Source organism: Leishmania braziliensis (assembly GCF_000002845.2).
Source record: "Leishmania braziliensis MHOM/BR/75/M2904 contig, possible fusion of chromosomes 20 and 34".
Classification (NCBI taxonomy): domain Eukaryota; phylum Euglenozoa; class Kinetoplastea; order Trypanosomatida; family Trypanosomatidae; genus Leishmania; species Leishmania braziliensis.
The window spans coordinates 1,185,603-1,210,947 of NC_017947.1; the positions used below are offsets into that span (position 1 = coordinate 1,185,603).

The window sequence follows — 25,345 nt, forward strand, 5'->3', positions numbered from 1 at the left end:
TATACATGATTGCTTCTCTTTCGGTATCATTCTCTCTCCGTTTATTCTTTTCTGTGCTTTGCATCGGCTTCCTGGGCAAATATGTGTGTGTCGAGTGTATTTCTTCTCCCAATGTTTTTTTTTTTTTTCACATTTTCTTTCTGAGATTCTCCTGTTTGGCTGGCTCTTTGGTCACTCTTTCTTATTGTTGTGGGGCTTTACTTATGCTTGTGAACAACTTCCCGTTGCTGCCCACCGGAAAACCGCGCTCTCTCACTGGTGCATCTCGTCTTCTCAATCGCTCTGTGTGGAGCTGGTGAAATGGTGAATGCGCACACTTCTGCGATTTCCTCCCTTTCATACAAGTCGTTTTTTTTCTCAGTTGATCGGTCGCCTTACGTTTTGCACTTGTCTTCCTATAGAAACCTTTCTTTCTCTTTCTCTTTCTCCTTCTCCTTCCCCCCCCCCCCTGTTCGCTGCCTCCGCTCTTTTCGCAACTTCCGCTAGTGATGTGCACAGCCTTCTCCCTCCCCACCTCTCTTCGTGTTATTCGCTTTTGTTTGCCTTCTTCCTTTGGCGCGCGTCATTTTTCTTTTTTTTTTGCTTTGCGTTGTTCGGCGCGTGCGTGCCGCATCTCGTTGTGGGCCGTCTTCGCTTCTCCGTTCAGCTGGCGTATTGGTCCTGTTTTTTTTTTTACTATCACTTTTTTATGTGCATACGTGTCGTTATTTCCGCCTCCATCTCCGCTTCCTCTTGCTCTGCACTCCTCTCCTATTTTTTTGCTCTTGGGGGGAGGAGAGGGGAGGAGTCTGCCCCCTGTCTGTTCCATCCTTTTATTCCGTTCTGTGTTTTTGCTTTTTTTTTACTTATGCGTGTGTGCGGGCATTTGCGTTTGTTGTTTGAACTACGACCTCCTCCGCTGCCAATAGCCGCCAGTTTATTATTATTATTTCTTCTTTGTTGTCGTCGTCGTCGTTACTTCACCCCTTTTTTTCATGTCATGTGCATGTATCCGTGCGTTCGCCGGTGTCCCTGATCTTTTCCCTACCGTGTGCCAGTTGTTTCCTTTTCCCCTTCACTGCTACTGACGTTGACGTGTACACCGCTCTTGCTCTTTTTTTCTCGCTCTGTGTGTGTGTGAATATCGCTTGCCTTTCTCAGGACCTCTGCTGCTACTTCTTTGTCTCTTCGTCTTCTTTATTTAGCCGCAGCTTTGTGACTGTACGATGAAGCGTGAGTGAGTACGCTGTGACTCTGGCCTTTAGTCCCGTATGCACTTACTTCTCTCTGGTCTCTTGTCTTTCGCTATTTCCGTCATTGACCATCCTCTCCCCACCCTCGAAGCTCTGAGGGACGCATTCATAGTAATTCTGCCGGCTACACCTCTGATGTGTACCTTGGGTGGTCCGGGGGTTATCAATCTTCGTTTTGTTTTTGGACTTTTCTCCTTTTGCACAACGTGTCTTGTGTGCACTTTATCTCTCTGTTGGTCTTTACTCGTAAAGTGCGATGCACATCGTGTTTCTTGGGAGAACTATGCTCTCTAAGTGCACGTACTCATTTTCTGCTCACGTGCATGACTGGGGGAAATGAATGTTTTGTGCATTAGCGGTGTTTGTATTCGAGTGTGTGTTAGCCTCTTTTAGCCCCCGAGTTAGAATCGGCCAGTCCTCTTCTATGTTTTTTTTTTCTCTCTTCCTGTCGCAGCCCTCGTCAGGAGGGCATGCGATCTGATTCGTCTCTGTGTCAGTGACACATCACTACGAAGGCTCGATGACATGGCAGGCAGGCGGCGTGGTCATCAAAGGAAGCTGAGGGGAGAGAAAAGTGGAAAGAAATCAAGCATTGCGGCACTATCAAAGATGTTTCAAGATGGAGTGAGACAGTAATGGAGAAAGGAAAAGCCGGTGCATTATGAGAATATGAGCGAGGGGATGGCAGCTGACCAGAGTCGGTGAGTTTCCTTTGTACATGTGCGCTCAATCCCTTTCTCTTTCAGGTACGCGATGAGTTCAGGACTGAGTTTATCGGCATGAGGCGTCACCAACGTAACAGCACGGAAAGCTCAGGACTGAAGCTCCAGTTTCGATGTTTCTCCCCCGTTCCTATCCTCCTCCTCGCTCAGGTTTCCTCTTCTTCCCGCTCTACCCTCTCACACTGTAAAGGTAGTGCGCATGTGTTATTGATAGTACAGATGCTGGCACTGCACCTGGTATGATTCAGGCTTCCCGGATGGGCCAAGCGCGGCATTGATGACGTGCGCTTGATGATGCACCGTCATTCCATTAAGGGAAGGAGAACAACCCTTGTGTATGTCGCCCTGGCTGAAGAACGGGCGCGAAGGAGCGGAAAAGAGGATGACTTATTCGGACGCCGGTGTGGGTATTAGTGTGCGGTACCATCATCCCACGTGAGAAGGAGGGCTGTGCAGTGATAAGACCGTACCCCTTGGATCACCGTCATCAGCGCGACTTCTATCGTGGTTCTTGAGCCACGGACGGTGACGCGTCGCGCTATGCTCTCTCGTGATACAAACTGTTGGCGCTCAGCACTTCCCTCTGCCGATCCCCTCTCCCCCCTCAAAAAAAAAAAACACACACACAGCAAGAGACCACCGATGCGTGCAACAAAACTCCCAGTGCAAAAGGTGTAACGCAGTCCTGCCATATACCATGTGCTCCCTTGGGTAGTAGCCTGCGCAGGTGTGTAGGTGTGTGTGTGTGTGTGTGTGACCGTGTCCGGTATACTTGCCTGCTGCACAGGTTTACTGGACAAACTTCTCACCGCAGAGACCAAGAGGTCACAGTGGCCGTCGTCGGGTTCTTGAGTGTGTCGTCTATGTTTGTTTTTGATTTGCTTTGCTGTTGTTCGCCTTGCCTTTGATGACTCCCCTACCCTTCTCACACCCTCCCTCTTGATCTCATCCCCCTTCTCGGTTACCACAAGTAGACACACACACGCGCGACTGAAATCGCGTATAGCTCAAACACACAGTCCAGGAGGAGTGTTCACTGCAAGACTACGTGCGGTGCAGCATACGTGCGATGGCCAAGGCATTTCCCCGCCTGTCTCTTCTTGTGGAGGAAGACCTGCCGCCGCATCGTACCGCGTCGAATGGGATTGCTATGCTCCCGTCCTCCGCCTCTCACGGTGCCTTCATCGCCGTTGCGAGGCATGGAGAAACTTCTGCGGCACCCGTGACCGGAGCCATGGGCGTAGTGCAGCTGCAAACATCTAACAACCTACCTATCTTGTGTCTTGACGTGTACACATTAGGCACCTCGTCACTGTGGACGGCAGGTACAGCATCCAGCGCCACTACACAAGCTCCCGACATGATGCTGCTGCACACCATCCCTCTTTTCAATAATGACCTTCGCTGTACACATTCGCGTGGTTCAGCAAGGCAGCACATGGCGAGCAAACGCATGGACGATTCGCAATGCATATCACCTGCAACCGACTCAGCGGAAACTGGTACTTCAGCGGAGGCAGCGTGGATGGGGACGCACTTTTTCTCGCCACGATTGACTAAGACGGTGCCGCCGACAGCCTCCTCACTGCTGGAGGTGGAGAAGATCGCATGGGTTGGTCTCAGATTTTTGGCAGTGAAGACAAGGCAGCGGCAACTGCTGCTTGTTCGCTCTGGCCTCACGGAACGCATGAGCTCGTCGAACTCTGAGTGCGATGATGACTCACAGCTTGCAACACTCGCGGAAACCCATGGCGGTCAACGTGATGCAAACGCCGTATGCGTGTCCTTTGCGCGTGTCGCAGACTTCTGCACCACAACCACAGCTACTAAAAGGGGAAACGTCGGTAAAGAAAGTTCACCGGTGTCGGTCATGATTGTAGCTGGACTACAACGCGTGACCGGTGTGGTGTGCTGCTGCAGTGCAGCGCCGGCGGCGACTCCTGCGCAAAAGTTGGCACAACCGCAGCCGTCGCGGGTGAAGGAGCACACATGGAATATTGGGCCCTTCAATCATGTGGCGTCGACTTCCCTCACGGACTCTCAAGTGTACATTTGCGCAACATCGCCGAGTGGCAACGTGGAAGTGTATACGTGGACGGTGGACAGTGCCGGTGAGGATGCGGCTCCGGTTTGCGTGCACCAGGTTCTAATGGCACTTGGGCATTCCTTCTACGGAATTGCTGTAACGAGTGCTGTGGTACCGGAGCACGAGACAGCAACACCGGCAACGCAGGACGTCAGCTTCTGGGTCATGGGTGGTGAATCAGCGGTAACGCATACCGATAGGACGGTGCTGGGCGGCGACGCAGAGGCAGAGACCTCGACCCTGCCGGCTCTGCGTGGTCTCCACGGGCGCGTGCTTCAAGTAGAATCCCAGACCTCTCAGAGTTCTGGGAAAAATCAGAGTAGCAACGGATCTCATGCAGCTGCGCCGGCATTCAATTCGGCTCCGCGAACCTTGAACTCACTGTGGGCGGCGTCGTCGAGTGGCTCACCACAAACAGCAGAAGAGGCCATCCAGGGCGCTACCGTTTCAAGTGCCACAGCCCCAGCCCTAGCGGCGACCCCGCCCACTGTCTTCGAGGCTGTGTCAAGCCTCCGAATGCAGGAGCCGTGCTTCCTGCCATCGCAGAGAAGAGGGGCTCTCCAGAATGGCGTCGACTCTGCGCACCCCAGGCCGTGCTGCGAGCTCACAAGAAGATACGCTCTTCTCGTACGCGCTTCAGCGACGCGTGTAATTGTCACAGACAGAGGCTCCCCCGCCATCTCTGCCTCTTCTCCAGGATGTGTGAATGACGAACAAAAGGTGTCGTGGAGCAGTGCGGTCTTGTCACTGGACAACGCCGACAGCGCTGCTGCGTTGGACTGGCTGGCTGAGGCGTCTTCAGAGGCTGGTACGCCACCCTCGTTTAGCATTGCCTCTGTTGCCCCCGCACATGTGATGGAGGCCAAGCGTCAGGCGAGTAGCACCACCATTCAGCAACACATGCACAGTCTTAACATTTTTACTCCCCATCGAATCCTTCAGCTGAGCGTGAGCCATCAACGTGACTCGACTGATGACAGCATCAAGCAGCTCAGATTCGAAGTGCAAGGCACCTACGATGTCAACCGTCCCCAACGCATTATCGGCATAGCCCCTCTTTTTTCGCCCAAGGCGCCAGCACCACTTCTTCTCTTCTACGGCTTGGCAAGCAGGATCGTGACAAACAGCGATGGCAGCGATGAGGATACGCGGTCTGTGTATGGACAGCAGACGCGGAAGTCGACATGGGCTGTCGTCGCAGATGTTCAAGCGTCTCTACTTCATGAGCTCGCACCGTGGAGCTCTTCGGTAAAGGCGGAGGTGACACCGAAGAGAAGCATTGACGTGCAAGAACACCACTGTGAAGCGGAGCTCTTTGGAAAAATCCAGGCGATTGTCCAGGCAGAGGGCACACGCCTCCAGCGTCACTTAGATGAGCGCATGAACCGATTGGAAGCAATGCTGCAACGACTACTTCAGGATTGAAAAATGGCGGGGGTGCGTCTCTTGGCATCACCGACCTGCGCTGGCACAGACTCATCGCTCTCCCACCCGTACGTGGGGAGAGTGACCGTCACAGAAACGAAAGCAAAAAAAAAGAGGAATGGGATCGAATAGGAAGCCACGTTCCTGTCGCTGCCACACCCACACCCACACCCACACTGCCATAACTGCCGAGCGTGTTGGAGTCCGATGTGCATTGCCCATGATGGTGTATTAGCTCATTTTTTTTCTTCTGCCCTGTTTTCTAAAGGCGCAAGACAATGGCTGACTTTCTGGAGCTCCTCTATATGTGATTGTTTCTCTAAGAGACTTCTCCACCTCCCATTTTTTTCTCTCCTTTCGCCTCTTTCTCTTCTTGATGCGCTCACATGTTCGATGCGCACTGCACACCGGTCCCTGCTGTTGTGCCTACGTGCTCGTTGTGTTTTGTGTGTAGCTATGCCCTGCTCACACAAGGCGTCATGGAGGCGAAAAAGGTAGAAGAAACTCGTGTGCTGGTGACTCACGCACGTGATCTACTGCGGCATCACCTCGCTGCTGCCCCCCATCGCTCACTGTGCATAAACAAGCGGCGCGAACTGCGCACCACATTGCAGCAACTGCTACCCTGCCTCTCCATCGTTCAGTCTTACGAGCAGCAGCATACCTACCTGTCCACGTACGAGCTTACAATCGGTGCTGTCAGGCAAGTTCTCGTGAGTCTTGAAGTGGCGGATGCTGCGGTGGACGCAAAGGATAGGCACCTCGTGAATGCACAGTATAAAGTGGAGTACCACGGCAGGGAAGACAACGTTGAAGGCTGTGCTGCACTGCCAAAGCCGACGGCTCCACTAAGGACGGCGGCGGAGGCACCTGTCCTAGCATCTTGCGCAAACCGTGCCCCAGCGACGGCGCCCTCAGTGACGTGGAGGAACACGTACGGATGCGAGGACGCCATACTCGCCTTGCGCCAAGCAACGACTCTTCCGCTACAGCACCCGTTCTTGTTTACTGGCCCGCGCCAGCCGTGGCGCCGCCTCTTGCTCTATGGGCCTCCCGGCACCGGCAAAACTCGTCTGGCCGCCGCGACGGCAACCGAGTACGGCGCTGTGTTTCTCAGTGTGTCGGCCGCGGACTTGCTGAGCAAATGGGTTGGAGAGAGCGAGAAGCAAGTACGCCAGGCATTTGCACAAGCCGCTGCGTCCGTCCCGCGGTGCGTCCTCTTTTTTGACGAAGTTGATGCCCTCTGCAGCGCGCGTGGCGGTCACGGGGAGAGCGAACTGGCGCGCCGCCTCAAGACGGAGCTACTGCTCCACCTGCAGGCGGACCTCCCCACTGTGACGGTACTGGCGGCCACGAATTTGCCATGGGAGCTGGATGCGGCCTTTCTTCGCCGGTTCGACCGTTTCATTCACGTCGGCCTCCCCTCGAACGCGGTGAAACGGCGTCTCTTGGCGAAAGAATTACGCGGCGTTACTAACACCATCACCGGCGACGCGCTGGACCGCATTGTCGCGCAGACGGAGCGCTTCTCAGTGGTTGATGTGCGCCGGTTACTGTCGTACGCGGTGATGGCGCCGGTAACGGAATGGCTGCTGCAGACGCAAGCTACGGTTGACGACCGCAGCAGCGACAGCGGAGAAAGCACTAAGGAGGGAAGTGATGGAATCGATGTGGTCTGCGCAGGCGCCGCCACTGCACCAGCGCCGCTCCTCTATCCTTCCTCGCCCTCACGCATGCACATCGAGCCAAAATACCGATCAGTGCCGTGTCTGCAAGACACGGAAGTCCTCGGTGACGGCGTGCGGAGCGGGAGCTCAGGAACAGAGAGCACGCTGTCCCTTCGCAACTCCCCGTTGCCGTCTTCTCGGTTTGGCCCTGAGCACCGTCTGTCGACGCACTCTTCGTCACCCTCGCACTGCGAGCACTCGCACCGCGGGCGTCTGATCAGCCGCACCAACGATGTGCCTCATGTGGAGTGTCATCACTTTGAAGATGCCCTGCAAGCAATCACAGCCACAACTTCCGCCGACGAAATTGCGCGCTACACCACGTGGCACTCTCGTAGCATCTGCGTGTAGCCCCTGGGCGGTGTCTGCAATGACGACACCGTAGCTGCACGTTCATTTCCCCATGACGCGCGTCGTCTTTGTTGTTTATTTTTTTTTTCGTTCTCCTTCCCTCCCCCCTTCTGCAGGCAATTTCTCTCACACCCCTCTCTGCTACTGACTGCTTGTCTTGCATCGCTTGTTTTTTCTTGCTTGCTTGCCAGTGCGCCACTGGACTCAGGAACTTCGCGTGTACGTGTGCGTGTGCGTGTGCGTGGGTATGTAGACTCACGCACAGGCGCCAATCCAGCAAGTGAGAAACGAAAACCAAGAAAAATGCGCAAGACGTAAAGCTCTCCTCTAAAGGAGATGAGCAAAGGCCGTAGCGCGGGTTGGTGATTTGCCTGCTAGTGTGCACACAACAGAGCGCTTGCCCAGCGAGGGTGCGCCTGCGCGTCACTCAACCATGTTAGTAGGTGACGATGGTTTGTTGGACGTGCACTCAGGGATGCGCCACCATCGCTTTCCTATGGCCGACAGCCATTGAGTGCCCTGTCTTCTCATTCTCTCCTGTCGCTCTCTTCGAGTGCACTGTGCATGTATGTGGGTGCGCACGCGCATATGTGTGCTTCTCTGCACATGTGTATTCATTTTCTACAGCCAATACTCTTCATTCAATCGAAGAAGAGTGTGTGTGTGCGCGTGGCATCATGGTAATTCGTGTTGTGCTGCAAGCGATGAGCCAGGGCCATCTTCTTGTAGATAACATCGACAAGTATGTCCACACGGGCCGCGGAGTCATGGTGTACATCGCGTTCATTTCAGACGGAGAGAACACCTCGGTTACCGACGAGGAGCTGCGCCGCGGCGTAGATGTGCTGCTCCAAACCAAAATATTCACCCATTTCTCACCAGAAAAGATGATAACTCGGCCCCTGTCACTGGAAGAGTGCCCTGAGATGGATATCCTCATCGTTCCGCAAGCGTCACTGGGTGGAAAAGTGAAGGGGCGCTCGGTGCAGTTTCACCAGCTTGTACCCAAGGACGTCAGCGCAGCGCTGTACGATCGCTTTTGCCATTTCGTGCGCGTCGCCCGCGGAGTGGACGAGACTCGTGTGGACGCCAATGGGGCTTCGCTGAGCGAGGAACACGTTCCTGAGGCGGCGAGCTGGATCAAGTATAACTCCCGCGTCATCTCCGGCACTTTTGGGAATCGCCAGGGCCTTCGATTTGAAACGGATGGCCCGTTCACACACACGTTCGACATTTGACGCTGGCGACGCACAAGCGAAAAGTCGAAGAGCAGGGAGGTGTCGACGCCACAAATATCTCGTAGACAACGCGCGTGTTGCCCGAGCACCCTCCTCCATCCCTCTGCGTCAGTCGGGGAAAGAGAACCCCGTGGCAACCAGTAACGCTCTCCTCAATGTTCTTCTCCTGCTCCCCGACCTCATCTTCGTTATGTGCGTGCGTGACACTTACTCCTTGTGCCGGGTGTTGTAGAGAGAAGAGTGAGGTCGGTGCAGCGTGCGCGCAACTCAAAACGGGTATCTCAGCGCATGAAAGTATGAGAACGTAGAATCAAGTCGTATGTATGCCTCTCTGAGGGAGCGTGGTCATCAATGACGAGCCGCTGCACCACTGGAATGCAGCATGTACGGGACGGGACATCATGTCGAACTGCACGCGCTCCTGTGCACTTACGATGTCTACAGACTCAACGGGAACAAGATGTGTGCTGTAACGTCTTTGCTGCGAAGGTCTCTTCTATCTCCCTATCGCCACGAAGACGAACGAAAAAAACATTTAGCCGCTCTAGAACTTCTCCCTTTCCCTGCCTATCGTCCCGCTGTTCACGTCCCCTCCTCCTCCCTCACCATCTCACAAACAAGCATCGATTACGCCCGTGTGTACGTGCGGCCTCTAAGCGACTTACACGTGTCCGTGTCAAGGGGTGTTAGCTCATCCGTGTGCGACACCAAAAAGGGAGCTCGTGCTTCTTGCTTTTATGGTCTGTTGATAACTCCGCATTCGATCAAAATGCCATCCATGGCATTGTCAAGCAGCGGCTCTGCGGTGTTGAGAGATGGTGCTGCGCGGGCAACGGCGGCGGCGGCATCACAGTGGTCGGCACAACAGCGATGCTTCCGAAAGTTGATGAAGTCGCTTCGCGGTGCATATTTCCACGACCGCTCGAAGCTTTTTTGGGCACGACATCGTGTCCTCGTTGAGTTCTACAAGTACTCCCGCGTCGAAGAAGAAAAAGACGTGCTGCTGCTCGTCAGTATTGGCAACGAAATCGCGAACTTCGTGGGGGAGTACATGAAAGTGGACATTGGCGCCATCATGGAGCATAACGCCAAGATGCAGTCGCTTCCAGTGGCCAAAGCAAAGCGGTATCGAGAGGAGTATTTGCTACATGAAAAGCAGCACGACTCGTGGTGCAAGCAGAGGATTCGACTCATTATGGACCGTCGGCCGCCACCACCGTATCCTTTCTTCTGAGTGGCGCAACGAGGGAGAAGGATAAGGGCGCGAGAGGGAGAGAACCTTGTGATGCGCTGAGCCGACCCCGACTAACACTTGGGGATTGACCCATGCGCACTCCCATTCTCTTTGCTCATGCCTCTTGCCGTGCGCCCATGCCAAACTTCTTTGCCCCCCCCCCCTCCCCCCATCACACCAACAGTCGGTCACGTGTTCTCACAAGTAAGCAAAGAAAAAGTGATGCACTAAGAGAAACAACAAAGCTGCTTTACTTTCCTCTTTAGGTCAGAGACACAACTGAGTGAAAGCGCGTCTACTTGGTGTAGGCGGCGTATGGTGAGCGTTGTACTTCTCTGCAGCAATGAGCTCTCACTCTATAACAAAAAAAAAACGCGTCATTCTCCCGAGACTAGACGATACAGTGAAAGTAGAGACGCCTTTTGAAAATAATTTTCTCTCTTCTTGCACTCCTCTTTCTTTCATTGGTGTTCTCGCCGCTCTCTACATTCGACTTGATCTCTTCCCCGCACGTTCGCTTGCCCATGTGCAACCGCGTGGCGTGGCCGGGGCACTCTCTTGGACGACTGAGGAGCAACCCTCCTCTCATATCCACAGAAACAAAAGTGCTAATATACCCTACTCGATCTTGGCAAGGCTTCTCTTTCTCTCTTGTTACTCGCCGTGTAACTTCCTTGCACCGCCCTTCCTTCGCTGAGTGCACCTACGCCTCTATTTGTTTCCACCGTCCCTCTCTCGTAGTCGCTCTCTACGCGGACGCATCATTCGTTGTCGCCGTCAAGCGCACGGCATTCATACCCACCAAGAACAAGAAACACACATACACACCCTCATACAAGCGCGATGTTCGCCTTCGCTCCCGACCCCCGCGGGCGCAACAGCATCACCCTCCACAACGAAGACGGCTCCAGCATTACCGTCTATGAGCAAGGCGCGCACCTCAGCAGCTGGAAGACGAAGGATGAAAAGGAGCACCTCTACCTCAGCCCCGCTGCGATCTACGCTGACGGCACGGCTCTGCGTGGCGGCGTGCCGCTCATCTTTCCGCAGTTCAATGCCTACGGCCCAATGAAGCCGCCGCACGGTTTCGCGCGCATTCGTCCGTGGAACATCGAAGATGTCCAGAATGGCAAGGCGACCTTCTCTCTCAGCACGTCGCTGTGCGAGCTGCTTCCGGAAGGTTGCTCCCTTGCTGGTGCCGCGACAAACGCCGTTAACCTGCTCTACACGATTTGCTTCAGCAACACGGAGTTAAAGCTGCGCATGAAAGTTACGAACACGAGCGAGGAGCACTCAGCGCCGTTTCAGTTTGCCTTCCATACATACTTTGCGGTATCCGACATTTCGCAGACGGTGATCAACGGTGTCAACCGCTCGCCTTTCATCGATAACGGCAAGGCATGCGGTAACCCGCACACCGAGCCGAGTCCACCGGAGCCGCTGTGGACCATTCAAGGCGAGCACGACCGTATTTACCCCGGCCAATCGTGCGCCATCGTGCTCCAGGACCTCGGTGCAAAGGCCGCGCTACAAATCTCGAGCCCTAACCTGTGTGACGTGTGCCTCTGGAATCCCGGCGCAGTCAAGTGCGCCGCGATGAAGGATATGCCGGCGGATGGCTACAAGCGCTTCGTATGCGTGGAGCACGGCAGCATGCTTAAGAAGATAGTGGTAACGCCGTGCTCGAGCTGGACTGGATCGCAGGAGATCACGATCACGACTCAAAGCCCTCAAGAATCAAACATATAGGCACAGCTTGTAGGCAACCAAAGAGGATGAAGCGTCACTGAAATGCCTCGCGCGAAGTGTGTGCTCCTGCAACCTTGAGTGATTGCAGTGACTGACCTTCCTGGCAAGCCCACGCACAAACCTGCTTAGTCTCTTCTTTTCCACCATCGCTATGGACGCTCTGCAAGGGCGGCGTCAGGTAACTTGGTACAGTGTTACCAAACTAGGCCAACTAACCAACACGCACCGACGCACATGGAGGCACAGACACACGTATATATTTGAATCCACATGCACTGGGAGAGTTGAGGCAGAACTGGAGGCAGACGGACAAACCCCATGGGGCTGACGTTGACATATCAACTAGGCGAGGATTCTGCAACTCGACTTTACCTGGAATTCACTTGTGAAGTGCGCCGTCCATCACTTCTGGATTGGATGGCGTATTCCTTCTCTGGGCGTATTCGGATTGAGTCGCTAAGCTCGGCGTTTTAGTGAGCGTTTGTATCTTGTCTCTGCCATGATGGCGGAAGACACGCCTCACTGCGTGGTATCACGGTCCAGTGCCCTCATTCTGTGTTGGGAATCCAGGCCGTCCCCCACTCTTTCCCAATCCCTAGCCACCCTTTGGTGGTGGCAGGGACAAGGGCCGACGACGCAGGGAGGTCAGAGCGATGTGTCTCTGCTGAGGTTGGCGGTAGGGTCCTGCATGGCGTTGCCTCGGAGCGCCCTGCGGCAGTGAACACGCTTGTGCCACCCACAGGATGGGCAGGGTGTCAGCGTGACTGGAGCGCCTCTGACCAGAGTCTTGCTGCCTAGTGGTGCGGGGTGCCTCAGCTACCCCGAGCGGATTGCACCATGTGGCGACCGGCATAGTAGAAGCGACTGTGAGGCGGCGTATGGAGGCGGGTGGGGAGAGTAGAGTTCGAGGCAGAGCCCGAGCTCAGATGACGGGGTCGGCGCACTGCTGCACCGCATCTCTGCCGCTTCTTCGCAGGGCGCGATGAGCCTGTGACGGGCCCTGGGGGTTGAGTGGAATTTGACTCATGTTGTATGGTCGAGAGTGGGCACGTTGGAGGAAAATAAAAAGTGTGTCTCTACGCGAGTGTCTGTGGGGGAGTGCTTTATGAAGTGTAAGGTGTGGGTAGGTGTCCCTATTCTCTGCGCTCCTTGGTGGACATTCAAGTCCGCTCCACCGTGCGTCTCCACACAAAGTCGAGTGGCAGTATGTCTGTAGGGCCTGGGGGTTGAGTGGAATTTGACTCATGTTGTATGGCAGAGATTGGGAACGCTGGGAAAAGAAGTATCTTACTTTGGCGTTGTCGTGGGCCTTGGGGAGCGTCGATTCCGTGCTGTCACGCATTCGTGTGCGCATCCTTTTCGTTTTATTACGTGTTCATCTGTTCAGTTTTATCGCCGTCTCTCGTTCTTCCCCACCCTTTATTTTTTCCGTAGTGTTGTTCTTCAGTGCCTTTGCATATGTGCGTGCGTGTGTGTGTGTGTGGTTGCGATGATGCACCGCGCATGCGTCGCCTCTGCCAGCGGCCTGTTCAATCAAGATCGATCCACATCCTTCTTCAGAAGTATATGTATGCGGAAAGGATGTAGCCCGTGCACCTGAGGAGTAACAGGAGAACAACAAAAATAAAGGAGAGAGTAATGCATCAGTCTATGCGTAGTTTGCGTCAGTGGGGGAGAGGAGATAAAGCACCTCCGAAAAGACAACAGAAAACGACACCATATCCCAGGAGAGAAACAGAAGACAACTATTAAGCTCAAGGTAACAGCACCCCTATCTAGTAGGGGTGAAGTCGGTGCTCCTCAGTGACGCGTAGATATTGGTGCGCCTCTGTGCCCACTTTTGAGCACTTCGTTGCAATGGTCGCGGATACTTTCTGTGGTGTGAAGTCACGCATAGTTCGAGGCCTTTTATTGAGATGGGAAAGCCATTCACGGGTGATCGAAGCTCCCCTCCGCTCTTCGCGACACCCCCACTCCTCTTTCCGTGTCCTCACCACACATACACTGCCCCTCAGCCTTTCTACTTCCGCCCCTTAGCGTCTCCTGCTCCCCTTCCTCTGGACTTTCCCTTTCCCTTCCTTGTCCCTCCTCCATCCGACTGACAGCAGCACTTCTCGCGAATCACGGCGCGAAACGACACGAAGAAAACGCAGCTCTGTACGCACACGCTAAAAGGCGATCTTGTCTGTTGACCATTTTGTGCATTTTGTTTTTTGTTGTTCGCTTCTCCGCTCCCTCTTTCTTCCTGGATCTCTATTTCTTTAGCTGTCGCCGTGTACCGTGGCCAACGCGTCGTAGGCATAGCCTCTTCCACTCCTCTTGCACTAACAGAAACACGCACACACTTTTTTTCAGTACCTTCCCTTCCCCCCCCCCCCCCCAACCCACTCCCTTCCTCTTTTTCCGCGTAAGGTGTCTCTGGGACGTCCTCAGTGGGGACGGCGGCAGCCTCTTGTGAGTAGAGGTGTAGAAGAAACGAGAAGTGTGAAAAACGAGAACAAAACGGTCGTGAGCTGCCGAGGCACGGAGCTGACACACGCAACGAGGGAAACAAAAAGTAGTCCAGAGGTCCGCAGCGTGGAGGGACCTCTCTCGTGTTGATTGGCGTCGCTTTCTATGTTTCTGGTCTTGAGGGGACACACAAACACACACAATCGAGATTCCTCTCTGACCCCCCACCCTTCTCTCTTACCCGCCAAGGGCAGTCAACGGATCAATAAGAAAACTGCACGACACCACACAAACGTCATCATTTTCTTTTGGTGTACAAGAAGTGAACAGTGGGGCCAACCGTGCTCTCCCCACCTCCCCCACAGCAACCGCAGCCCCACCCACCCCTCCCCCTCCCCCTATACACAAAACGAGAAACGAGTAGGCACGAAGGAGTGCGTGTTGCCTGCACTCCATTTCTCTCTGCGTACGTGTATCTTTGTATGTTGTGGAAAGGTTGTCTTGCATTTACTGTGTTGGTGTATCTCTTGTTTCTCTTGATTGACTCTCTTTCGCGTGTTCGTTTGTTTTCTTTGGAGGAGACGGAGAGATTCAAAAGACAAGAAGAGGAAGAGAGTGAGCACTCATTCTTCGCTTTTCTTGAATCGCGTTTTTCCTCCTCTCTTCCAGGCTTCTCCTCCTCATATTTGAGTGTGGGTGTTAAGTGAGCACCCGCATCTCTCTCCCGTTGGTGTAATTCTGACTCACTCTTCTCTCCCTTGTCTTTTTCTCGGGTCACGCGAGCCTTGTTCCCGCTCCCACATCAGATTTGCTTCCTACTTCAACTCGGTATCCTCACCGCTGTCCCACTCCCGCCGTTTTCCTCTTCTCCCTTCCTTTCTCACGGCTTTGCTCACACACACACACACACATACGCCATTGTTCTTTTCTTTATCTCTTTTTCCTCTCGCACCGCGCAGAGCAACATCCACACACTCACAAGCATTATTCTTCATCTCACCGTCTTCACTCCATCTTTTTCCGCAGTCGATATCTAACTCTATCCCCACCTCCCTCTTGCTCCTTTTTGCCTCCTCCACCTCGGACGCACCCACCTCATTCTCTCCTTCTTCACTTTGCTCAACCTCGATTACCTACTCCCTCTTCCGTGTCATTAGTTTCGTTTGCGTCTTCTTTCTGTGGCGGGCCTTGTGTCTTGATGTGCGTCGTTGGGCATCCAATCCTCGTGGTGTACTGCCCCGCCTTTCACTTCTAGGAGCTCTTATATCCACCCCCACGGCCCACCTCTCAGAAACTCACACTCTCACAGCCGCTGGTCCCACACACGCTCACGCTTTTTTTTCCCGCTCACTCCCGCCTGTCCTCACTAACACATATACGCACTTCACTCAACTCTTTTTTTCTCTACCAGGACTGCCTCTCCACGTTTCTTGTGATCTTCTCGCTGCGCATTTCCGATAGAACTCCCTAGACCTTCTGAGGCAAGCATCCACTCCCCCTCTCACCCCCCCCGTACACGAACGCACGCGCGAGTCGACAGGGAGGGAGAGCGACACGCCTGTGTCTCTGAGTGCGTATAGGTATGGTTTGGGTGTCTCCCGTGTTCATCTATAGTGTTCTCATTTTCGGCTGTTCTTGGCCTGCTTCACCTGGTACCCCCTTGCACCCTCTCCTCCCTCTCTGCCTTCACTTCCGCTTAGTCTTTTCCTTTTGTTTTCTTTGTGAAGTTTTGTGTGTGTGTGTGTGTGTCATGGTGTGCTTTTTTTTTAGATTTTCCTTTTTGCGTTTTCACGCTCGTGACTTCGTTATCGAGACGGAGACAAACACTCTGTTGTCACCGCCACTCAAACGACTAGACACAGGCACTCTTTCACAGCTTTCCCCACCACTCTCTCCCTCTTATTTCATTTGGGTGTGTGTGTGTGTACTCCTCAACTTGTCCATATTTCTCTCTCGCACTTGGTGTGGCGGCGGCTGTGGTGCTCTCTTGTTTTTCACTTCTTCTACTTCATCCTTCCTCGCTTTGACTTGTTTCAGTTTCTGTTGAACGCTTATATGCACAGTCACAAACGTACTTCGACACTTACCAACGTGCACTCAGACATCACACATCCCCTCCCTCTCCCTCTCCCTCTCCCTCTCCTACACACTCGAAGTGGCAAGCGTTTTGTTGTTGTTGTTCTCTGTCACCCCGCTTTAAAACGATCACACAGCAATACTTCGTGAGAACGAGCAGTTTTGTTTACCCACATCACGCTGACACACACACCCACGCACACGCACACACAAACGCCCTGAAAAGAAGTCGGGGAAGAAGAAAGGCTGATTTGTGGTGCCTTGGCGCCTTCTTTCTTTTCTCTGAACCGCGCGCGGAAGAAGCACGACGCAACGAGAGGAAAAAACACCAACGACAGCTGAAACACAGACTGACGAAGAAGGCGAATACAGCGTAAAAGAAAAGAACAGAAACGTGCGTGTGGGCCTCTTCTATCAGCAGCTGCATCGTGACAGACGGGGTAGCGCGTAGCAGGGAGGTGTTAAACCGCCAAGTACACAGAATACGCGCTCAGCAAGCAGAAGGAGAAGTGAAGCTACAGATAATCAAACGTTTTGCTGACGCACACAGGCAATCCATCAAGCGATCTCCACCGCTCGCCCCTCACTCTCTTTTGCGCGCGCCGCTTTGCTGTGTGTGTGTGAGTGTGTGTGTGTACTTTCTCTTTCTCTGCTAGCTGTGGTGCTCTCTGGCCGGTCTACTTCACCCACGCACAGACACACACACACACACACGAAGGCGTTGCAGGCGCCACAGAATTCAGCTGACAACTTAGAGTACTGGCAGAGGTGTTGTGTGGCATACAAAACGGACATCCTCACATACGCACATGGTGACAGACTGACTAGCACTACTACTGCCCACACCCATATACACCCTCTCCTTCTACGCCAAGAGAGCAACAAGGGGCGACACGAAATATATATAGAGAGACGAAGAAAACGACGCTAAAAATGTATCTTTGTTGTAATGATACCTTCTTGACGTCGTTCGCCCTGGACTCTCTCCTCAACAAGCTGGTCGCCGAGGTATGTGAGAAGCGGCCGGTTAGCGCTCGCCAAGTACTTGAGCTGATGCGGGAGACGCTCGAGACGCAAAAGATTCAGAAGTGGTACTACTCCGAGACAGTCCGCTCCTTCAACGATGCCGTCAACTCGCTTAGCCGCCGCGGCTTCCCGCTCCAGATGACATGTCCTCTATACTTTCGCATCCCACAGGAGGACGGCGGCGTGCACGAGTTGTTCCGCTACGGCTCTGAAATCGCTGTAACGCCGAACAACTACGACAACTTTGAGCTCATGCTGAACCGGTACCAAGCCGTAGTGAATCGCAAACTCTCGCAAGAGGGCTACTACGACGCCGTGCGCCACCTTCTCCCCATCAGCGCCCACCGCAATTTACTGAACTCTAGCTACACACCTATTATCAACTTCCTTCAAGAATGTCTGCTCAACCCGCGCTCGCAGTGGGCGATCCAGTCGTCCTTGGTGTGGGATCAGCTAGGGGTTACCTACGCCGTGCCGTTTGCTGGGAGGCTTTTCGCGGTCGACCCAGCCAGGCCTGTAACTGCACTCGTGGCTTTTGAGGACGCCAACCGCTACGTGGAGATGGCCAGTGAGCGCTGCAGAACACTCAACAGCCTCCTGACGACTGGTGCGTCGCTTAATGTCGTACGTAGGGCAGCTGCCACTACTGCATCGCCGCCCTTGGCGGCACCTGAGCACACAGCAGTCAAGTCAGCGACATCCACCGTCACCTTGGCCAGCAGTGCCGCCACAAGTGCGGAGGGGAAGCAGTGGGAAGCCTTTGAGACTATTGGCCTGCGCCGCGAGGTGTTTGGCGACATGTCACCTGCGGAAATTGAGTTTTGGAAGTATATTCTTCGGCTGCAGCAGTCGCCTTCGCAGATTCACGACATCTCCTTTCACCTCGAATTTGGTCCGCACCACATGGACCTCAAAGAAAACGGCCGCTTCATTCCTGTGACGCGGCTGAACCTGAATCAGTTCATCGAGGCGGTGGTAGCAAAACAAGACGAGGTGCACACGTACATTAGCGAGGTCGCTTCTGGAACTCCGACACACAGCGACGCCTCCAGAGAAGCGGGAAGGGGAAGTGAGGGTTCTGCAGATCGCTCTGCACCTCGCGTGGCGTCTACCACACCGACTACACCCCAGATGCCAACGACGCAACAACATGTCAAAATCCCAGCGAAGCCGCCAACGCGCACCGTCGGACCTGAGGCGACCTCCGTAGTCGGTCACCCACAACGGGGAGTACACCGTGGCAACGAGGTGCACCTCACATTACGCGACGTAGACTCAACGGTAGTGCGTTCTATCAAGGAGTTGCGCTCGCAGTTTCAGCTCGGCCGGCTAACGAAAACCGAGTTGAATGCGCGGCAGCTGCGCTTTTGCCTGCCCTGCCGTGATGGTGTCTACAACCTTATACCAAATGGTCGACACATCCAAGTGGCAACGGGCAACATTGGCATCTTCCTCCAGTACATTGAAGAAGAAAGGAGACGTGTGGAGGCGTTATCCCGGGGCGGGGCAGAGAACCCCGCAGGGCACGTAGGCTTGCACTCTTCTGAAGCAGTGACCTGCGGAATCAGGTCGTTGAACGCCATGCAGCGCGATGAGGAGCGGGGCCCCGACACTGTAGACTTCGCCGACGCCGACGCAGGGTACTGGACGGACAAGAACGTGCTTGATATCTGGACGTACGAGTGCACCACAGATTGCTTGTTGAAGTCTAGCATGTCTCCAGAAGAAATAGTGCGGCAGACGCAGCTGCAGTGGGACACAAACTTTCTTAGCAGCAAAGACAGCCCTTACACTGATGCGTCGGCGATCGGGTGTGTTATCTTGCCCAAGGACGTCAAGACTTACCTGCGGCTCTTGCGCAGACGCTTGCAGTCCATTCGATTGGCAATCTTAGACGCAGGCAAGTGCCCTCAACAGCCATCCGAGTGGGATAGTGCAGAGTGGGCTGAAGTTAGCCTGCCTGCGCCACCAGTTCTGGCCGCGATCCAGGCAGATGTTCACCTCCTCCCGCCCATGCACGACAATCTCAACATTTTCTCGCCCACGTACAACACTGGTGACCTTTTAGCACCGCCGCAGTCACTTAACTTGTAGGGGGCGCTCTCCGCTGCCTGTTGAGATGTGTGTGGGTATGCATGTGTGTGTGTGTGTGTGTTCCCTTAGAAAGCCCTAACTTCTTTGTTTCATTGTCGTCTCCTCGTTTCCGTTGCTGTTGCTGTTCACGCGAGTGTGCCTATGTGGTTTATCGCTTCATAACTTGTGGATTTATGTTTTACTTTGCTTCCAATGTGTGACTTCTTTTGGTCGGTGTTCCGCTGAATTATCAGTCCATACCCCACATACGCTATCCGTATCGTTCGTGCGTTTATCTCCTCCCTTCTACACTCCTCCCCTCCCATTTCACCTCCTCTCCTCCCCCCCCCCCCCCCACACACACCTCACTCCACTAGGTTCTGTTTTAACTCTGTGTTCCTCCCTCATTGGCCTTCCTTTTATTTTCCCCTACTCATTATGTGTGTGCGTGTGCGGATGCGGGTGGGGGTGTGTGAGTGGAGCTCTTGTGTCACTTCTTCTACTTTCCGTTTCATGCTATTGTTGTTTTCCATGGATTTCGCTGTTTGACTGTCCGTCTCGTCCGTCTCCCCCGTAGCTCGTGTGTATGGGTATGGTGTGGAATGTGTATTGCTTTCCCATGTTGCTCCCGTTGTTTGCTTTCGTATGAGCTCTTCTGGAGGTGCCATTTTCGCTTGTATTGAGCTTCTGTTAGCTCCTTTCCTTCCGTGGTTTCGTCTTCTTGCCCCTCATTGTTCGACTTCTCCTGTTCAGCATGAGTCTCTCTCTTTCGTATTACTTTCCCTTCCTCCACTCCCCTCTCCCCCCCCCCCTACACACACCCTAACACACACTTCTTAGACTCCTTCCCTCCCCCTTCTAACCGCACTCTTCACTCAAATCACGTTTTGTGTGCCTCCAACAGAGCGTGTGTGCGTGTGTGTTCTTTTCTTGCACGTTGTTAGATTTATTCATTTTTTTTTTTTGTGTGTGTCTACGTGTCTTTGCTTTCACATTCACTTGCTGATGCACACACGCACACACACACATGCGTATGCACACACATCTATACACATAAAGCAACACATGTCTCTTCCTCGCCTTCTCTGTCGTGCGGCCTGCTAACGCGTCTTTCTCTTTCCTTTTGCCTCACCCCTTTGTGCGAGTGCATTTCTCGCCTCAGAAGAGACTCTCTGCGTGTCCTACTCTCGCTTTTGGGGGAAGAGGACGGCTAGTTTTGAATCGGTTGTTTGATTCAGTTATCCTGTTGCTTTGCGCTCCTCTGCTTTCTCATTTCCTTTGCTCGTTTCTTCGCCCCCTCATGACGGGAGACATACCTCACTGTATGGGTACACCAGAGATTCAGCACACACACGCACACACAAGGTGTGGGGAAGCCACGCAGCTTCCTCCCCTACCCCTGCCAATACGGAACCACCTCTAGTGGCGACAGGGACAAGTGCCTACGACGCAGGGAGGTCAGAGCGATGTGTCTCTGCTGAGGTTGGCGGTTCGGTCCTGCATGGCGTTGCCTCGGAGCGCCCTGCGACAGTGAACACTTTTGTGACCCCTGTGTAGAACTATTGAAAGACTTTAAATGGCCCGAAGTTATGGTAGCTCTACAAGGCTCCTCTCGAGTTTCTCTCTTTCTCTCTGATGCATCAACCGTCCGCTCCGAAATCAAATTCAATTGTGAGGTGGGGTCAGAATGGCACAGGTGACTCCCTGTCAGTGCGCGTAGCGGCAAGCAAACGCCCATGAGTATCTCTTGAGAATATACGTCGAGAAGCACATTATAACAAGAACTGTTGCCCTCTCTCCGTCTCCGTATACTTCCTCCTGACGAGCCCCTTACTGGTCTCCTGCTCAGGCTGCGCCCGACAAACCCTCCCGTCTCAGCCTAAGGAAAGAATAGGGTGGACGACAGCATTTTCGTGCTGCATGGCCTTCGATTCCGCTCTTTTTTTCTCCCCTCTTTCTCCCTTTTCGTTGCATTTATTCACGTCATTTTCGCGGTCTTCTTCTCACCCCTCCCTTCCCGTTACCATCACGTGCAGCTTCTACAAAACGCAAATAAGCAACTTTTCTCGTACGCCGCTACCCAAATTCACAGCCATAGCAACTCGTTCATTGTTGCTTCACTATCGCACCCAGTACCTCTCATTCTCTGCAGCCTTCCCTTCTCTCCTCTCCCCGTATCAGCGCAAGTACGTGGGTTGCACAGAGCTGCTACTTCGCCGCTCCTACTCCTTCTCGTTCGCTTCTATGGTTGGCTCGTGTTAACTTGTGGCCCTCTTGTTCGTGTTCAGTGTGTCTGCCCTAGTTTGTGGGTGTGTGTCTTTCACAGCGGGTAGCCTTGGTCTTCGGGCACCGTGACAAGCTTGTTGCTCGTGACGCGGTGATCGTGTCTGTGTTGATAAGTCTTTCTCTTTTTTTCTTAAACCGCTATTACAGAGAAGCGCCTGTGCTCTTGCGTCTTAGTCTTCCTCCGTCCCTCCTGTCCATACTACCCCGTCTCCTTTCTTTTTTTTCTTTTGCCCTCTCTGAGCGTCAAGTATTCTCTTCCCTCTCTCTCTCTTTAACTTGTCGAATCGTCTCCATTGCACCATCCGCTTCCTCCGCCGCTAGACACGCGCTTTCGTCTTGCCTTTTTCCGCGTGCAATAGAAGTAGCGAGACGCAGAAGCGAAAGGAGAGAAGAGTGTGGCGACGCTCACAGCACGTGTGGTGACGTAATTACTTCTCAGTTTTTGCCCCATCAGTTTGGTCATTGCCACCACGCGTGTGGTCTCTCGCTGCTTTATTGCGCAAGTGTAAAGGAAGCTGTGGTGATTGCGAGTGGGGCAATCGATCGAGCCTCTGCTTGCAGCGGCCTTGTGCGTGCCTGTGTACGTGTCTTTATACGTTTACCAGCGCTCACCTTCTCTCCTGCTACGTGCCAGAAGAGAGACATAAAAGGTGTCTTGGCTTGGGCACCGCCTCACTGTGGTGCCGCACACTACCCCCTCGGAACGCTCTCTCGCTTCTCTCTACCCCTTACTCTTTTATTTTGCAAGGAGACGATTGCGGGTAATTTACCTTCTCTTCTCTTTCCTCGAAATTTCAATTCATCTTCTAGTGTCGCTTGATTTGTTTGTCTTTCTCCCTCTCTCTCTCTCTCTCTTTCGTTTCTTTACCGGTGTTGCTTGCCCCGCTTCCCTTGACGTCTCCCCAGAGCTCCCTTTTCCACTCCCTCTTCCCTTTTCTGAGTTTCATTTTTGTGTTTGGTGTTCTTCTTCCGTTTCCCATTCAATTTTCTCAGTATAGTAACTGGTGCACCCCGAACACAGCAGAGGCGTTCTCTTTTCCAGCTTCCTCGCACGCATCGGACTGGCGCTGCCGGCTTCGCTCTCTTCCATGAACGAGGCAGCGCCCTTTTGTGTGGCCCCGCAGACGTGGCAGGGCGGCCTCGCTCGCTACCCTGCTAGTCAGTCGCATATGTGGAACAACAACATAATTCTTCAACCGGAGGACATCGATGTGGAGGTGTTCACTGCCATATGTCAAGTGGAGAAGCAATATAACAAGAACGAAATCAGTGACGAGGACTTTGAGACACTGCAGCTGACGTTTTGCCTCTTCACAGTAAACCAGTCCTGCTACGACTTGATCCCAAACGGGCGTGAAATTCGTGTTACGCAGGCAAACGCCTTCGAGTTTTTTCAGCGCGTTCACGCTCCCTACGATAACCTGAAGCAGGCGCCGACTCTGAACCAGCCAACCGAGTTCACCTCTCCCCCGCGACTCCGCATGACAGGAGCACGGTTGCGCCTTACCGCTCAAAACACAGACGACCTCGAGTGGATTCGGTGGACCGCCCAGAATGACCCGGCTGCGCTTGCCTTCCATCCAGACGAGCCGCTACGCTGGGCAGTCGTGCCGCGCAGCCGCGACTTTATGATTCGCGTGCAGCCGGAGGGCGAGAAGACGTTCGTCGGCCCAGACCATCTCGGCCTCTTTCTCGACACGCTGGCTATCTTGCTGACCGAGATTGAGCGTGCCATCTCTGTGTTCGGCTACTACCCACCCAATTGCATAGCAGCCGCCCCAGTTATGGACCATGACAAACACTCTATCCACACCTCACAGCCCCCTCGTATAACTCACTTGCCCTTTCCACCGCAGCGCGTCAACAGCCCCAGACGCTCGTCATTGCAAAGGTCCACGATGTCAGTCTCCGCCACGGCAGCAGCAGCAGCCACAATTCAGAATCGCCGGATTATTCGCCGTGCCTCATCAGCAGAGCTAGAGAAGCAGCGCGCGCTCTTCTCCCCCACGCACGACACAGGAGGTCTGCTAGCACCTTTCCAAGAGTTGAATGTGTAGTAGTGTGGTAACCCAACACGCGCTTCGGAAGAGGGAATGAAAAAGAGGATAAGGGACGCGTTTTTTTTTTTTTTATTATTAGAACCTGTGAAAGCTAGAAGTGTCTTCTGGGGTATCCGTCACTTCCCTTGCCCCCCCCCTCTCCTCCCTCCTCTGCGTCTCGATTGAGAATGAACTCTCTTTAGTCTTCTCCTCTCTCTCTCGTGGTATTGGCATCTCCCTACGTGTGCGCGTCTCTTGCGTTGGTTTCCTGCTCTCTCGTTTTCCCTTTTATTTTTGTGTGCACCTGCTGGGCGTCTCCCTATGCGTTGCGCTCTTGCCCTGTCGCCATCGTGCGTGTGTGTGCGTGTCCCACTTTTCGGCAGCATTATATTCCTTTTTTCTCACTCCGTCCGTACCCACTCACCCACGAACTATGAGACCCCTCCTCACTTTACTCGAATCGTTTTCTTCTCTTCCTCTTCCTCCTCTCTCTCTCTCATTCGCCGCTCAATGGGTACGTGTTATTGGTCCTGAAGCTTTTCGTTTTTTCCTTCTTCTCTACCTGGAGCCTTCTGCGTGAAGAATACATTGGCGACGGTCCGGTTGATTCCTCAGTGCGTATTGGTGTTCCTTGGTGATTTCCCTAATGGCGATCGTTGTAGTGCAGTCGCTGCCACAGCTGCATGCTGCGTCGGCTGTTTGCTTTGTCTTGTGAAGATGTCGACATTTTATTTGTCGTTATTGTCGAGACGGTGCTAGCGACAGTCATTTGGACTTGAACAGGGGTCACTTTTGTCCCCCCCTCCTCTCTCTCTCTCCTTTTTTGTTTGTTTTCTTCTTCTTCACTCTACTACCGATGTCTCTGCCCTGGGTGCAGCTCAACCTGGGCGTGCGTGCATCCTCTGTACGTCTATGGTACGGGCATGTGCATGCGCATGTGTCTTTTTGTTCTTGTCTGCGTTTCTGCAGTTGTTTCTCATACTACCTTCTCTTCCTCCATTCCTGTTTCCCGCTCTGCGTGGTGTGTGCTGTTGCTCTTCGTCCTTTGTCTTACTCCTGTCCTCACCATTCGATTTTATTGCCTTCCTCATCACCACTTCGCGTGACACCCTAGCTAACCCCACCCCTCAAGCAACCGCCACTAGGACGCCTTCCCAGCCCCTGTCTTCCAGCTGCTCTTATTCATGTAATAATAGTAATAGTATGAGCTCGATTGGAATAAGTTGGATGGATCGTGTGGCGTGGTTGTTTCCCTTCCCCCTGCTGTGTGTCTCTCTATCGCTCGTTCTCCCACCAGTTCTTCCGATGTATTTGGTTTTTTTTTACCTTTCACTCTGTTCGACCACAGCTTACTTTGCACTGTTCCGCTTTTTAGAACTCGCTTTTCTCGTGTGTGTTCGTATGTGTGTAAAATTATGTGTACCCGTATACCCCCTCTCCGTATGCCTCTCTCTCTCTCTCTCTCTCTGAGCATCTTCACGCTCACACCACGTCCTCCTTCGCTCTCTTCTGCCATTTTTCCGTTCTCTGCGCTCCATGTGATTTTCCGTTGTCTATGCCCTGATGGATGGGTGGGTGGGTGGGTGGGTGTAAGAAAGTAAAAACTTTTTGATATGGTTGCGTGTAAATT

The 25,345-nt window shown here is 53.5% G+C and overlaps 7 protein-coding genes across 7 annotated transcripts; all 7 read left to right on the forward strand.

Moving 5' to 3' along the window:
- Positions 1–3,314: 3,314 nt before the first annotated feature.
- LBRM_20_2930 (conserved hypothetical protein) lies at positions 3,315–5,465 on the forward strand (the record flags this gene model as incomplete). The annotated part of the gene is made up of 1 exon (XM_001564523.2): positions 3,315–5,465. The coding sequence occupies one exon, from the start codon at positions 3,315–3,317 to the stop codon at positions 5,463–5,465; it is 2,151 nt and encodes a 716-aa protein (XP_001564573.2).
- A 479-nt stretch (positions 5,466–5,944) lies between these two features.
- LBRM_20_2940 (ATPase-like protein) lies at positions 5,945–7,543 on the forward strand (the record flags this gene model as incomplete). The annotated part of the gene is made up of 1 exon (XM_001564524.1): positions 5,945–7,543. One exon carries the CDS (start codon positions 5,945–5,947, stop codon positions 7,541–7,543), a length of 1,599 nt encoding a protein of 532 aa, XP_001564574.1.
- A 449-nt stretch (positions 7,544–7,992) lies between these two features.
- Positions 7,993–8,781, forward strand: LBRM_20_2950 (conserved hypothetical protein; the record flags this gene model as incomplete). The annotated part of the gene is made up of 1 exon (XM_001564525.1): positions 7,993–8,781. One exon carries the CDS (start codon positions 7,993–7,995, stop codon positions 8,779–8,781), a length of 789 nt encoding a protein of 262 aa, XP_001564575.1.
- A 778-nt stretch (positions 8,782–9,559) lies between these two features.
- On the forward strand, positions 9,560–10,015 carry LBRM_20_2960 (conserved hypothetical protein; the record flags this gene model as incomplete). Its single annotated transcript, XM_001564526.1, has 1 exon — positions 9,560–10,015. One exon carries the CDS (start codon positions 9,560–9,562, stop codon positions 10,013–10,015), a length of 456 nt encoding a protein of 151 aa, XP_001564576.1.
- Positions 10,016–10,858: 843 nt separating this feature from the next.
- Positions 10,859–11,764, forward strand: LBRM_20_2970 (aldose 1-epimerase-like protein; the record flags this gene model as incomplete). Its single annotated transcript, XM_001564527.1, has 1 exon — positions 10,859–11,764. The coding sequence occupies one exon, from the start codon at positions 10,859–10,861 to the stop codon at positions 11,762–11,764; it is 906 nt and encodes a 301-aa protein (XP_001564577.1).
- A 5,805-nt stretch (positions 11,765–17,569) lies between these two features.
- LBRM_20_2980 (conserved hypothetical protein) lies at positions 17,570–19,411 on the forward strand (the record flags this gene model as incomplete). The annotated part of the gene is made up of 1 exon (XM_001564528.1): positions 17,570–19,411. One exon carries the CDS (start codon positions 17,570–17,572, stop codon positions 19,409–19,411), a length of 1,842 nt encoding a protein of 613 aa, XP_001564578.1.
- Positions 19,412–22,764: 3,353 nt separating this feature from the next.
- Positions 22,765–23,733, forward strand: LBRM_20_2990 (hypothetical protein, unknown function; the record flags this gene model as incomplete). Its single annotated transcript, XM_001564529.1, has 1 exon — positions 22,765–23,733. One exon carries the CDS (start codon positions 22,765–22,767, stop codon positions 23,731–23,733), a length of 969 nt encoding a protein of 322 aa, XP_001564579.1.
- Positions 23,734–25,345: the final 1,612 nt, after the last annotated feature.